The sequence below is a fragment of the Sesamum indicum genome, linkage group LG6, assembly GCF_000512975.1.
Source record: "Sesamum indicum cultivar Zhongzhi No. 13 linkage group LG6, S_indicum_v1.0, whole genome shotgun sequence".
Lineage (NCBI taxonomy): Eukaryota > Viridiplantae > Streptophyta > Magnoliopsida > Lamiales > Pedaliaceae > Sesamum > Sesamum indicum.
The window spans coordinates 16,709,591-16,722,176 of record NC_026150.1 but is presented as its reverse complement, the minus strand read 5'-3'; the positions used below and the strand labels follow the sequence as shown (position 1 = coordinate 16,722,176).

General features: G+C 35.9%; 1 protein-coding gene and 1 long non-coding RNA gene across 3 annotated transcripts in view; both read right to left on the bottom strand.

Moving 5' to 3' along the window:
- Positions 7,414 to 9,835, bottom strand: LOC105164684. Its single transcript, XR_002287366.1, has 3 exons — positions 9,573 to 9,835; positions 9,321 to 9,460; positions 7,414 to 8,612 (listed from the first exon to the last, which is right to left on the bottom strand). It is a non-coding gene; the product is annotated as an uncharacterized LOC105164684 (long non-coding RNA).
- Positions 11,041 to 12,586, bottom strand: part of LOC105164683 — a 2,095-nt gene continuing 549 nt past the window's right edge. The window contains exons 2-3 of one of the 2 annotated variants that reach the window (XM_011083397.2): positions 12,219 to 12,408; positions 11,041 to 11,477 (exon numbers count right to left, since the gene is read on the bottom strand). In XM_011083397.2, coding sequence (XP_011081699.1) covers positions 11,291 to 11,477; positions 12,219 to 12,403 — 372 coding nt within the window. In that variant the 5' untranslated portion in view covers positions 12,404 to 12,408 and the 3' untranslated portion in view covers positions 11,041 to 11,290. Of the gene's footprint in view, positions 11,478 to 12,218; positions 12,551 to 12,586 lie in introns of those variants that run through there. The other variant, XM_020694376.1, reaches the window with a different exon arrangement.

The following is a 12,586-nucleotide window of genomic DNA, read 5'->3' as shown; positions in this document are numbered from 1 at the left end:
TCTGACGAGAGTCTCTTGTTTCAGTCTAACTAACTATATATGTACGCGGAATGAGGTGTTCATGTGGTCAGGAGGAGACTTCAAATATACCATGCATGCAGCATATATAGTTAAAACCAAAACAGGGCATCATGCTGTTCAGATTTTGAGCTATATCGTTTTTAAGGGTTATTTACACTTTAACCCCCTTTTAAAATATGAAATTATATTTTCCTTCAAAAAATATTATATTTTATTACACTTAAATCCTTTCTAAAAATATTAAATGATTAGTTTTTCCATTCATACGCTACTTTCTATCCCATGGTTATAACTTGAGAATCATATATTATTATAATTTTTTTTGTTGAGTTGGCATTTTCTATTCGAATCCTGACAAAAGAGTTTTCGTCATAAACGAATAATTTATAATATTTAAATCATCCTTTTATAACGACACTGTCGCAATACTTATAAGTAAAAATACATTACTTCTAACATCCAAACAAAATCTAAGACTGGTTGATTTTAGACAAAAGGAGTATAATATTACAACAGCAATTTGGGATATTTATCTATACTTCCTTGAAAAAAGTTACTGGTAAATAACAAAAATCTTTGTAATATTTATCTATATTAATATTAAAAAAAATTCTCTAAACACCATTGCACTAACTTTTAAATATAATAATTACACTCATGATTACATCATTTTAAAGATTAATTATGCTTTTAATAAAAATGGGTTTACGTCATTTTAAGACTACTACAACAATGATTTTGTTGTATTAATACCTTATATTTGTTTTCTTTTGTTTCTTTCTCTTTTTTTGAAATACGAGTTATTAATTTATTATTTTATTTATAATATATTTTTAAATATAAAATATTATTTATCATATTTGCGTGTTTCCCCAACTAGTTTTTAATAAAATCAATTCAATATCTTTTTAAAATTATACCATGAATAAAATTGATTACTAACGAGAGGGTCATATTCAAATACAAGATTTCATGATAACTTTCTTCTGAAAAATCACTTATTATTCTTAATTTCTATCGTTTTAACAATTTAAAATAACTTAGAAAATGGATAGATCCCAACCATTCTTCAAAATACTAATCTTAAATATAATTCAAAAATGACATCTTTCCATTCATAGAAATGATGAAGCAAATTTGATTTTACATTTCAATATGCTGCTGTTCCTAATAGAATTGGAGTCCAGCAATATACAATTTCCAGAATTTTATTTACAGATGTGCTCTTCTATGATCAAGGCTCTTATTTGACATTGATGCCTATACTGTTAAGTTTGTTCCCCATGGTTGAAAGCTCATTCATATATTTGATATGCAAGGAAAGGAAAATGATATCAAATATTTTCAAATCACTCATTTATATATTTGATAAATGGTAAATAAATTTACAAAATACACTCCGCACAAGTTTTTTTATCTAAGAATTATTATTTTGAAATATTAAATTAATTGAAAATTTATATAATATATACACACACATATATATATATATTTGGATGTTTCCATATATTAAGTATCTAAAGATACTTATTATTTACAAAAAAGTTCCATATGTATTGGAAATATAGAATAAATATTAAGAGGTATATATGTTGTTTGATGTAGTCATAAATGGAAAATCTAAAATAAAATTCATCTGTCGCCCCAATAGTAAAGCTATGATTTTACTAAATTAGGTGGGGGTGTTAGATAACCCGTCGACTATTGATTTAAATCGTTGTCCATTTTATGTTCATGTTCATGGGATGCCAATCTGAATGATAACAAGGGAGGTGGCAGTGGTAATTGGAAATAGGCTTGGAGAGTTTGTAGATCTTGATCATGTGCATGCTAGCTTTACTTGGGGATTGAAGGTTCGTATTCGGGTTCAGTTGGATGTAGAGGAGCCATTAAAATGTTGTTTTAAGATGCAATAGCCGGGGGTAAGGAGTTATTGGTGTCTTTTTACTTATGAACGAGTATTGAACTTTTGTTATGATTATGGGGTGTTAGGCCACATTATGAGGGTCTGTAGCCATAGGGTGGCGGTGTCTGAAGTTGATGGCTATATGGAGCGGACTAGTTATGGATTGTGGTTGCTGAAATATCGTGTAATGGGGTAAATGTTGGCGTAGGGATCTAAGGGAGGGGTGGTTGGGGGGATGGAAGGGGGCAGCAACAGCGGGGTAGAGGGGTTTATGGGATGAGGGAACTGCTATAGTCGATGCTAGTGGAGGGGGTGAGGAATCTCAAACTAGGGGGTCGAATTGAGGGGATGATGGGATGGCTGATGGGGCAATAAAGGGGGATGGAAGGAAGCAGGTGAGGAGTGAAACGGTTGATAAAGCACCACCGGGTGGGCAGGGTTGGGGGTTCGTGTGGAAAGGAGATAGGGGTGAAAGAATTAGTGAAGGGGGGATGGGCTTATCATATGATATGGAATTGAGTTGGGTGGAAGAAAGGGGTATAGATAGACAATTACCAGATCAAGTGGGCAAACCCAATTTATTTTCTAAGCGTAAAGTCCTCTAACCGGTATTCCAGATAAGTTTTAAGAGCTCTTACTCTTTTCTAATCTTTCTTCTTACATATTGGGCCAAAGTTGTAGTTTAATTCTCAACCAACACAAACCTAAGTTGACCCAATTCACTGTCTAGCCCGTATCCTGTAACCAATACATTTCATAACCCAATGATATTCTACTAAAAATAAACTTAACTAGAAAACCTAGATACTGTCCCAATCTTCAATTGAGTCGATTACTGAATCATCTACAAAGGAGGTGGGTTCAGGTTCATGTCATGGGAAATTGACAGAGATGCTAAATGAAGGTGAAGGTAAAAAAATTGAACTCTTCAATGCAAGTGGATGGTGAGTCAAGAGTGGGTATGGGTTTTGCGGCTCCGAAGTTGGGGGGAGAGAATTTGTTGGTGGTGGTCCTAGTAGTGTTTGTAACGCGTTAGGATGAGGTGTGTCGGGGTGTGAGAGGTGGTTATGGCGGAGTGGGTAGGGTGTCTAAGTTGCTAGGGGTAAATGAAAGTGAGGTAGGGTGGCAGACGAGCGACTATTAAAGAGGGGGTTGGTGAATGAGTCGAATATTGAAGGGGCCGAGTAATATTTTGGCGGTGGAAGCTGTGTCATAGCCCCGTCGATCGCCATGTGTTGGATAGTTTGGAACTACCAAGCTTGGGGGATGCTTCAACAGCTTGTAAGCTTGGAGATTAGGTTCGAGAATTTCGTCCCCTATTTGTGTGTGTTTCTGAAACGAAATGTGGAAATTATATGTCGAGAGGATATAAGAGATATTGAACTGTTCAAGTTGTATGCGATAGGCATATATCGGTTCTTGCGTTATTTTGGAGTAAAGAAGCAGTGATATAATTGAGATCTTTTTCTGCAAATCATATAGATGTTGATGTATTAGCCGTTCCTCATCAGCAAACTGGAGGTTTACGAAATTTTTGGAAGAGCCGGATGTGATGGAAAGGAGAGTTGCGTGGGAGAAAGTGCAACAAGTGAGTTCTCAATCTAATGTCCCGTGGCTTTGTACAAGGAATTTTAATAAAATTTTGTCTTATCATGAAAAAATGAGGGTAGCACATCCTCGATGGCAAATTGAGGATTTTCGCAGATTGCTGGAGAAAAGTAATTTCTGTTATCTAGGTTTTCATGGTCAGAGGTTTACGTGGTGTAATTGGAGGCAAAGATTAGAGACGGTCTGGGGAAGGTTGGACAGAGCTTGTGCCAACCCAAATTGGAATTGTCATTATCAGAACACTACATTACTCATTTCGCAACATCATCTTCTGATCATTCGATGTTAGTCATCCAGTGGGATTCGGGAGGATGCAATCAGAGCCAATCGAAGGAAGGTTTAGTTTCGATTTAGGGCTAAATGGATACAGTCTGAAGAATGTGTAAAGGTGTTGGAAGAAGCATGACTACTCAGGCGGGGGATGATCTAGGCAGTAGGTTGTCTTGGAAAATCAAAGAGTGTTGTCTAAAGCTTCATAAATGGAACACATAATATTTTGTGAAATCCACACATGATCTGAAATGATTAAAGAGGTACATAGTGTTAAAAGAGGGACAGGTTGGGATAGAGGAGCATAAGGGATGGAGGATATTCAGAAGCAAATTGAGGACTAGCAAGTAAGAGACATGCTGAAATGGCAACAAAGGAGCAAGAATCATGGAATACAAAACTTTTTTGTACTTATGTGTCCACTCGCCATCAGCACAATACAATTGTTTGTAGAAAATTAGTCAGGAATATGGAAGGAAAATAAAGAAGACATATAGGGTATCTTTCTGAGGTACTTCTGAAACATATTTACTTCTTCTTGACAGTCAAATTCTATCATAATTGAAGTGTTATCGACTATTCAGCCATGAGTAACCTCAAAAATGAATCAAGCCCTTGCTGTCACTGACCCAGAAATCAAGTGTGCTATTTTCAATATGTTCCCTCTTAAGTCTCCTGGGCCTGATGGTATGCCCCCTCTATTTTTCAGCAATATGGAATATTAGTGGTTGTGATGTTACATCCACTCCCTTTCGAATTTTAAATGAACATATCATGTTGCATAAATTCAATTATACTCATTTGGTTCTTGTCCCCAAATGTGATGTTACTAAACTGTTTCCTAACTCCATCCAATTAGCTTATGTAATGTCATCATCAGAATAACATCTAATTATTATGCACCTAATTAATCTTCTTAAGTTTATGCTTGATTATATTATGTCTCAATCTCAGTCTGCTTTCATTTCGGTCACTTGATCATTGATAACATGTTATTAGCATTTGAGCTCAATCGTCACTAAAAAATATCAACCCTATCAAAATGAGGTACGTGTGGCGTTAAAGATAGATATGAGCAAAGCGTATGATAGGATGGAGTAGCCAGTTCTCCGAGGTGTTTTTCTTAAATTAGGGTCCATCATAGGTTCATCAATCTTATTATGTTAGTCACTATAGTGTCTCATTCACTAACTTTGAATGGTGAGCCTTTTAGTTATTTTAGTCCGAAGAGAGGAATACGTCAGGGGTTCCTTTTTCTCCATATCCATTTATATTTTGTGCAGAGATTTCTTCAAGTTTAATACAGGTGTCTGAACAAGGGTGGCGTTAACAAGGGTGTTAGTAGCTTCACAAGCACCATCGGTGTTTCATCTTTTTTTTTCGATGGCACTATGGTGTTTTGTAAGGCTACGGGGGACCATATGAGATTAGGAGGATTTTGGAGGTCTATGTTTAGGTATAGGGATAGGTCATCAATTTACAAATATCGAATGTGGTTGTGAGTGGGGGGCAAATGAGGCATGGAAGAGGGAGTTAGATGCATTGTTAGGGGTTTGACTAGTTGCACATCATGAGCAATAATTGGAGTCGCCAACAATAGGGGGCACTATTTTAGTATATTCAAGATCGAGGGTGGGAAAGAGCAAATGAGCTAAATTCCAACTGTCTCAAACTGGGAAAACGGTGTCATTCAAAGTTATTTTGTAGTCGATGCTTACATACACTATATCATATTCTTACCTTCCGAATAATTTATATCATAAGTTAAAATCAACAAGGGCAATTTTTGGTAGCATAGTAGGAAGGAGAGAAGAGTTCATTGGGTGGCTTGTGCTCAGTTGTGTGGTGCTCGTCAGTGGGGCCTTTGGGGTTCAAGTCCTTGTATAAGTTTAATTTGACCCTTTCGACAAAATAAGGATGGATGCTTCTAACTACACCAGATTCTTTGCTTAGTAGCAAACTTATGAATAGCAAACTATTCTTGGGGCACAAAAGTTGTTGGTAGAGGGGTGTAGGAAGGTAGAGGTTAGGCACATAGACAAAAGGGAGAGGTGACGATGGCAATCTCATAAAGATGGTCATTTCACAGTACGTAGTGTATATAACCATGCTATGAAACTACAGGTGACAAACACACTACCATCATCTGGAAATTCATTGTAGCTAAGGGGAAACCGTGGATCTCTGTGGGCTATTTTGTGGAAGGTAAGTGTTCCCCCACAAGCAAGAGTTTTCATGTGGCATATGTGTATTAATACGGTTCTGATGTTGGGGAATTTGGGCATTGACACTATTTACATCTGAGGTCGAGGGAATTTGAGGGGTAGAAAAGAGGGAATTGATAACAGTTTACATCAGATGTCAAATCTTGGCATCATTTGTTATTAGAGTGTTCATTGGCAAGGCTGTAGTGGGGTCTTTCATAGGTTTCATGGAGTATTGTGCAGCAATTGCCAAGGAGTGATAAGTAGTGGGTGCTATCAATCATGCAACAAGATCAAGAAGAGAAGCTTCAGAGTTCCTTCATGATGTGCTGGTTATTTGAAAACAGAGATACAAGCAATTGGTGAAATGTAAAATACCCAGATTTGTTTCGAGTATTGTAAAGGGCTAATGTGCTGTTGAAGAATTACAAATGCATGCAATCTAGGGTTAGGAATTAATTGATTTGAGATTGATTTGTTCATGTTACTCATTTAATTGATTTGTGTTGTCTATTCTTAATTGGTTCGGTAAGCTAGAGTGTCTTTTTGGTGATAGTCCTGTCTTTTTCTTTTCTTTTCGTTCATGCCATCCAAATCACTGAAATGATTCGACATGGTATATCTCCTTGAACCTTGATTGTTTGGTTTTAATAAATTATCACTCGAAAAAAGAAAAATTAAAATTTCAAATTCAGCTTTCCAAATCGATTAGTTCAATCGTTAACCAATCAAGTCCAAAAACCTGATAAGTAACGACTTGAAATCTTAAACATCTACAACTACCTTTCTTCTTTTTCGTTTTTCTTCTTTTATTAATTATTATCTAAAAATTTGAAGTGATAATAATATTAATGAAATTAATGTTTAATTCACATTTAACATTTGAATGATTATTATATTAAATTACAAGCCAGTTACCTGAAGTCATTTTGACGACTCTCATGTCGCTATTATGATTGCATAAAAAGCGAATCAAAAATGCTAAAGCATGAAAAATCTTGTGAAATCGTGCACAGGAAAGAAAAGAAATGTAGCAGGAGACAGGTAGCACGATGACATAACACATCAAGTGAAACATCGCGCTGTTTAAAACTGACAAAATTGATATATGCTTCGGAAACATGAACATCTCTCACTCATTTAAAGAGGGAGTTCACCAGTAAGAAGCAACCCCATCACATTGCAATTCAAAAACACCTTGCAACCTATAGCTTAAAATTTTAATATAATTATGAATATTTCTCATTTAAAAAGTTATAAATATTTTCAATGCAAAAATTATCAGTGAAGTCAGATAGAATTATTTTCTAAAAATTGCAAAAATATTTTGATCAATTTTCCACACACATTGAATGATAATAACCTAATGAAAACTAACCAAATAGACTCAATGTTCAACAGATGTTAAAAATCAAAAATACATTTCCAATGTTTTAAAAGAAAAAGGCCATTCAAGAACAAATATATTCAAGATTAAATTTTTGTTGCACCCCAGACAATCTAGCAAGCTGAAACAAAATTACAGATGCTACATTATCAACCTGGTGGGCTACAATACCATTAATCTTTGCTTTCATTGACACGTCAATTGGATGGCCAATAAACGCAACGCCTCACGAAAGCAATAGGCTACTGAGATATATTGTTCTGCATCAAGAAATCGAAATGTTTATTCCAAGAATGTTTGTGGTGTTTCCGGGATCTAATGGTATGGAAGAAAAGCCATTGATCAGGATAGCCACAGGTTGGATATTGCGTCCGAGCCATTATGCCAAGAGGAACAGATTATCCCCCAGAATTGGTAATGGACGCAATCTTCCTCAACAGAAATCACCATCTTCACATCATACACAACTTTTCAACCGATAAAAACATAGAGCATCGACGAGTAACAATGAAAAAATTGCTGTATTATGAGAAACTAACTTACCCACGACAGAAATGGGAGAAATTCTTGGTAAAGACCACAAGTACAAGCCAGAATAATTAATAAACCTACAGATTTTTTCAAAGAACCAAGCAGAGTTACTAGTATAATAATATAAAAGTAATAACAGGAAACAAGGATTTGCTCAGTGGAAGGAGAAGTCGTTAATTCAGTGGGCTCACGGACCTTAATCCACTGCCCTGAAACACCAAATGGTGCTTAGACTCATCATTGCATAGGAAAAATTCAAATAAAAAGAAATATACAGAATAAATAAAAATGGAAAAACTATAGGATGAGAGGAACAGAAGGCTTCAGTGTGTGTAACAATCAGATCCTTGATTATTTGGAATAATCTCACTGAAATCCGCTAAGATAATTAATTTATCATCACAAGCCGAAAATGTTTACTTTCGAATGAAAGAAAGATTTTATCAAAAAGAGGAATCGGGAAATTGGGTAGAAATGGGGGTGTGCTCAGACAGCCAAGGGTTAGTCTTCAACTGCAAGATCAGAAACTCTAGTCCACATAAATTTGCATCATCACAGCACACAAAACGGCAAAAAGATCACAAGAAACAACAAATCATGATGAAGAAAGAGAAGCAACATCCAACTCTGAATCAAAAGCAGGCGCGAATCTTCATCTCTAGAAACAGAAGGAGGGCCGGAGAATCTGCACATAGGTTGTGAAGTAAGTTTAATCACACCCAACACCTTGCCAAGAATTGGGACTCGGCATTATTGCCAATATTCGTTCAAATTTAATTTGAATTGGATTCATGGGGTGATTGATATGCATAATATCAGCAAATGAAATGAAGCTCAGAAGCCAAGCGTAACAAATGGATTTCATTGAAGAACCAACACAAAGTTGGTTCTTCTTACATGTTAGCTTCTCATCACTGCATCAACTGTAGAAACGACAAAAGATATTAATCCCATTCCATTTCAGCTTTATAATTGAGACTTGAATACTCAAATCCAAACAGAAAAAACAAATCTTTGCAAGTCCCAATTGCAAACTTTTATTTCTCAGTAATAATCCAGAAATACTTCTCGACAAACGAAAGTGTAAATTCAAGGGAAAATGAAACAAAAAGAACAGCACTTAAATACACAAAAGAATGTAGCTATTACAAATTTGAAGAGAAGCTAATATGAATATACAACTTCCTCCAATCGTGATAAATAGCTTGTCTTTCGGCACTGTGCAAAAGATGATTTGTCATTGCAAATAAGAACCAAACATCCGTGTCTGACTTGAGTGCCTTTAGCGTAATAACGCTGTACCAAACTAGATCTTTGAAAATTTAAGCAATTGCCAAATGATTTATACTGTTGGTTAAAATATATTTAGGCAGAAAAAACGATCGAAATATACCCAGTTTATTGTATCACGAAACAAGAGAAAAAGGTTTTCGTGGATCTTCAAACCGGAATATCAATGTAGGCTCCAAGCGGCAGACGGGTTGCCATGGGAACGGGCACCTGCTGCTGACTCGTATGGAGCCATCACTAAATCTTCAAAGATAACCCAAAAACTGAATGAATACAAAAAACAAAAACCTAAAAACACGAACAAAAAGCCAAAATGACTAGGGAAAAACAAAGAATTGAAGCGGAATCCACTTACCAAAACAATGAACAGACGGTGGTAATTGTAGGAGCTGCTTTGTCTTTGGTTGTAAGGAATCATATTCTCATTAATATGAATATTGAGCAATGTTGAGTATGTGGGTAGAAAAAAATTGTCTTGGGCGGAGAAAAGAGGAGGTGGGCGCCATGGATAGACGGAGCTCTTTGGGAGGGGAGATATATAGAGCGGGAAACAGTGGAACCCTAGACCTAGAGCTGAACTGGACCTTTGGTGTGCATTTACAATGAAGGACACACATTGCTTCTGCTTTATTAAATTATTATGAATGAATACGCCTACAATATATTCTATTTTTATGCTTATTCCCTAATTAATCCCAACCCAAAAAATTTTATACAATTAACCATATTGGCCTCCTTCAAAAGCACAAAATTCGGACAATTTAGGCCCGTTTACTTTATGTTACTTTTAATGTATTAGAAAATTATTATAAATTAATAAAATGTTTATTTTATAGGATGGGTTCCTATATAAAATGAAAATTCGATATTAATTATTGTTCTACTTATATAACTTATTACACCTCAAGAGGTGTGATAAATTTAGTACAAATGAGAAATTTTTTTTTATCGAAGACAACCCTCATTATCCTCAAGTTGTTGAAAAGTGAGTTTGCAAGTACAATTGTCTTTCACTCACATAACCATCTTCTTCCTTCTTCAAGCTTCTTCCACTTACATTAAGTTTCTTCCCTCTTTCTTTTTTTTTTTTTTTCTTTTCTATCGTTACCTGTATTTATAAAAATAATTTTTTTCCCCTCAAATTAAATATTTTGAACAACAAAAATGACAAGGAATTAGAAAAGTAAACACAAGATAAAATTAATATACTCTTGTAAAAACAATTAAGTAAATTACTTATTTTGCAAGTTATAAGCTGCTAATTCAGCTTAATCCCACAAAGTAAACAGGGCCATAAATATCAATGGGCTCAAATTTTATCACTTCCATCTAATTTTTTAAGGCGTTTTGAACTGTAACTTTATTTTGTAAAATAGATTTCTTTTTCTTTCTTTTTTTAAGAAATACACTCTTTTTTTAGACATTTATTTGACTTTCTCTAATACATCTGAAGTTAGAGGAAGGATTTGGATGGTGGCAGAAGATTTTGGTGAGCACTGAGCAGGGGACAGGGGCATGCACGTACCCTGAAGGCGCCGTGAATCTCATTCTCATACTACAGAGGGGTAGGTAGTAGCTATTTGTTGGGCTCCACAAGCAATCCATTGCAATCACAGGCAAGTGTATTAAAATTGCCTATGCAACCACCTTTTGCTGTGACTGTCAAGGATATAGCTGATCAACTTTCTTTCCGTTTATTCTTCAATGAGATGTGTAATTTTGCTCTGGTTTGTATGATCCAAGTAGCTGATGATAGAGATAAAAACAGATGGAGCAGATGTTGTGATCAACTATTTTCAAGTATATGCAGAGCAGTCACTGTAGTTATGAACTGTTGAGTTTTATTTGAAATTTCTACTCATCTTCTTGCATCTCAAAGAGAGGGAAAAACATTTTCCTTGATTCAGGCTAAAGCAATATCCCTAAAGTTTCATGTTCACTTGGAATGCTAAACGATAAACAGAAGAGGTCAGACAGTGTGCTGAATACTCCTCCCCAGGAAAACTCCAAGAATTTACAAACACAGTTCCTTGTAGCAAAAACAGTAAGAAGTTCTTCTCTGTTACTCATACCCTAGACGTGATAACCAGTTAGAGTAAATCCTCTTCCAACAATCTCTCCAGCACAAAACCAGGCAAAGCATTCTATCCCAAATAGTGCGGCAACGCCAGCATTCTCAATGTTCAGCTCATTCCGATGCTTCAGCAGCTGCTTCACAGAATCAAGTTCCTTCCAGAAGGATTTGTAACGTCCAGGGATACTGTTTCAATTTAGAAAAAATAAAATGTAAACAGGAAGCAAAAAACCAATCAGTCAAAATTATAATCCGAGAGGCAGAAGCAGAATCTTGATTAGCAGCTGAAATTCATTGCTGGTACCTCAGCACTGCTGGTATATTAATTTGCTCCCTAAATTCATTTGGAAATTGAACAAGAATATAACATCAGTCCACCTTTCAACCACGGCATGCCCAGCCAGACAAGTATGATTTGAACATATAGCGAGTATGTGAATAAACAAGGCACGACCTAAACCAATCAATGAATTTCTCTTGAAAGTGAATTTAAATGAAGTGTGATAGCAGTTCAGAGCTCCACGAAATATTTAGATAAGAGACAAATATCAGAAACAAGACTGCCAGATCAATTTTTGAAGCATTAATGCCCTAAATATCAAGACTCGACTTAAAGATAACTTTCTCAATATCTTATTTTCCTCCCAAAAGAAATCATTTCCCAACCAAATTACAATTCAAAGATTTTCAAGACCTTGGTGGTGATAATTAACGAATAATCCCTTCAGCTAAGCTCACTCATTTGCAAGACATTGTATAAAGCTCCATAAAACTGATGATTCACAAATCGAAAGTAATGCTTAAGCATTAGACCACCACTACCAGATATAACTTTAATCTTGCAGACAACAAGGATAAATTGAAGGACAGGAAACTAGACCAACATAGTGCAAAATATAGAATACCGAGCAGGGAAAAATCGCAAACCTGGCGACGCGAGTATAAAATAGCTGGTTTGCCAAAAGTTGGCAAGTCTCCACAGAAGGTGGATCCTGAATGTATTGCTTGTTCTTCTCCATCAACTGCTTGTAGTAAGCGCCTCCATTCTTGGCCATGATGCTTGAAACTTCCACGGTCCTTCCACGCAGTTGATTCAGTTTCGACGCCATCATAAATCCTACAGAAACATAGCAAAATCAAAACCCAGAACCAGAAACAAAGCTACAAGCAAACATTCAAAATCTAGTATTCATGAATCACAATCCCTTTTCCGTGATGGTATTGTTCTCCTTATACATAGATGTTTTGCACGAGACCCTTCCCCCCCCCCCCCCCCCCCCCCACCCTCATCTTCT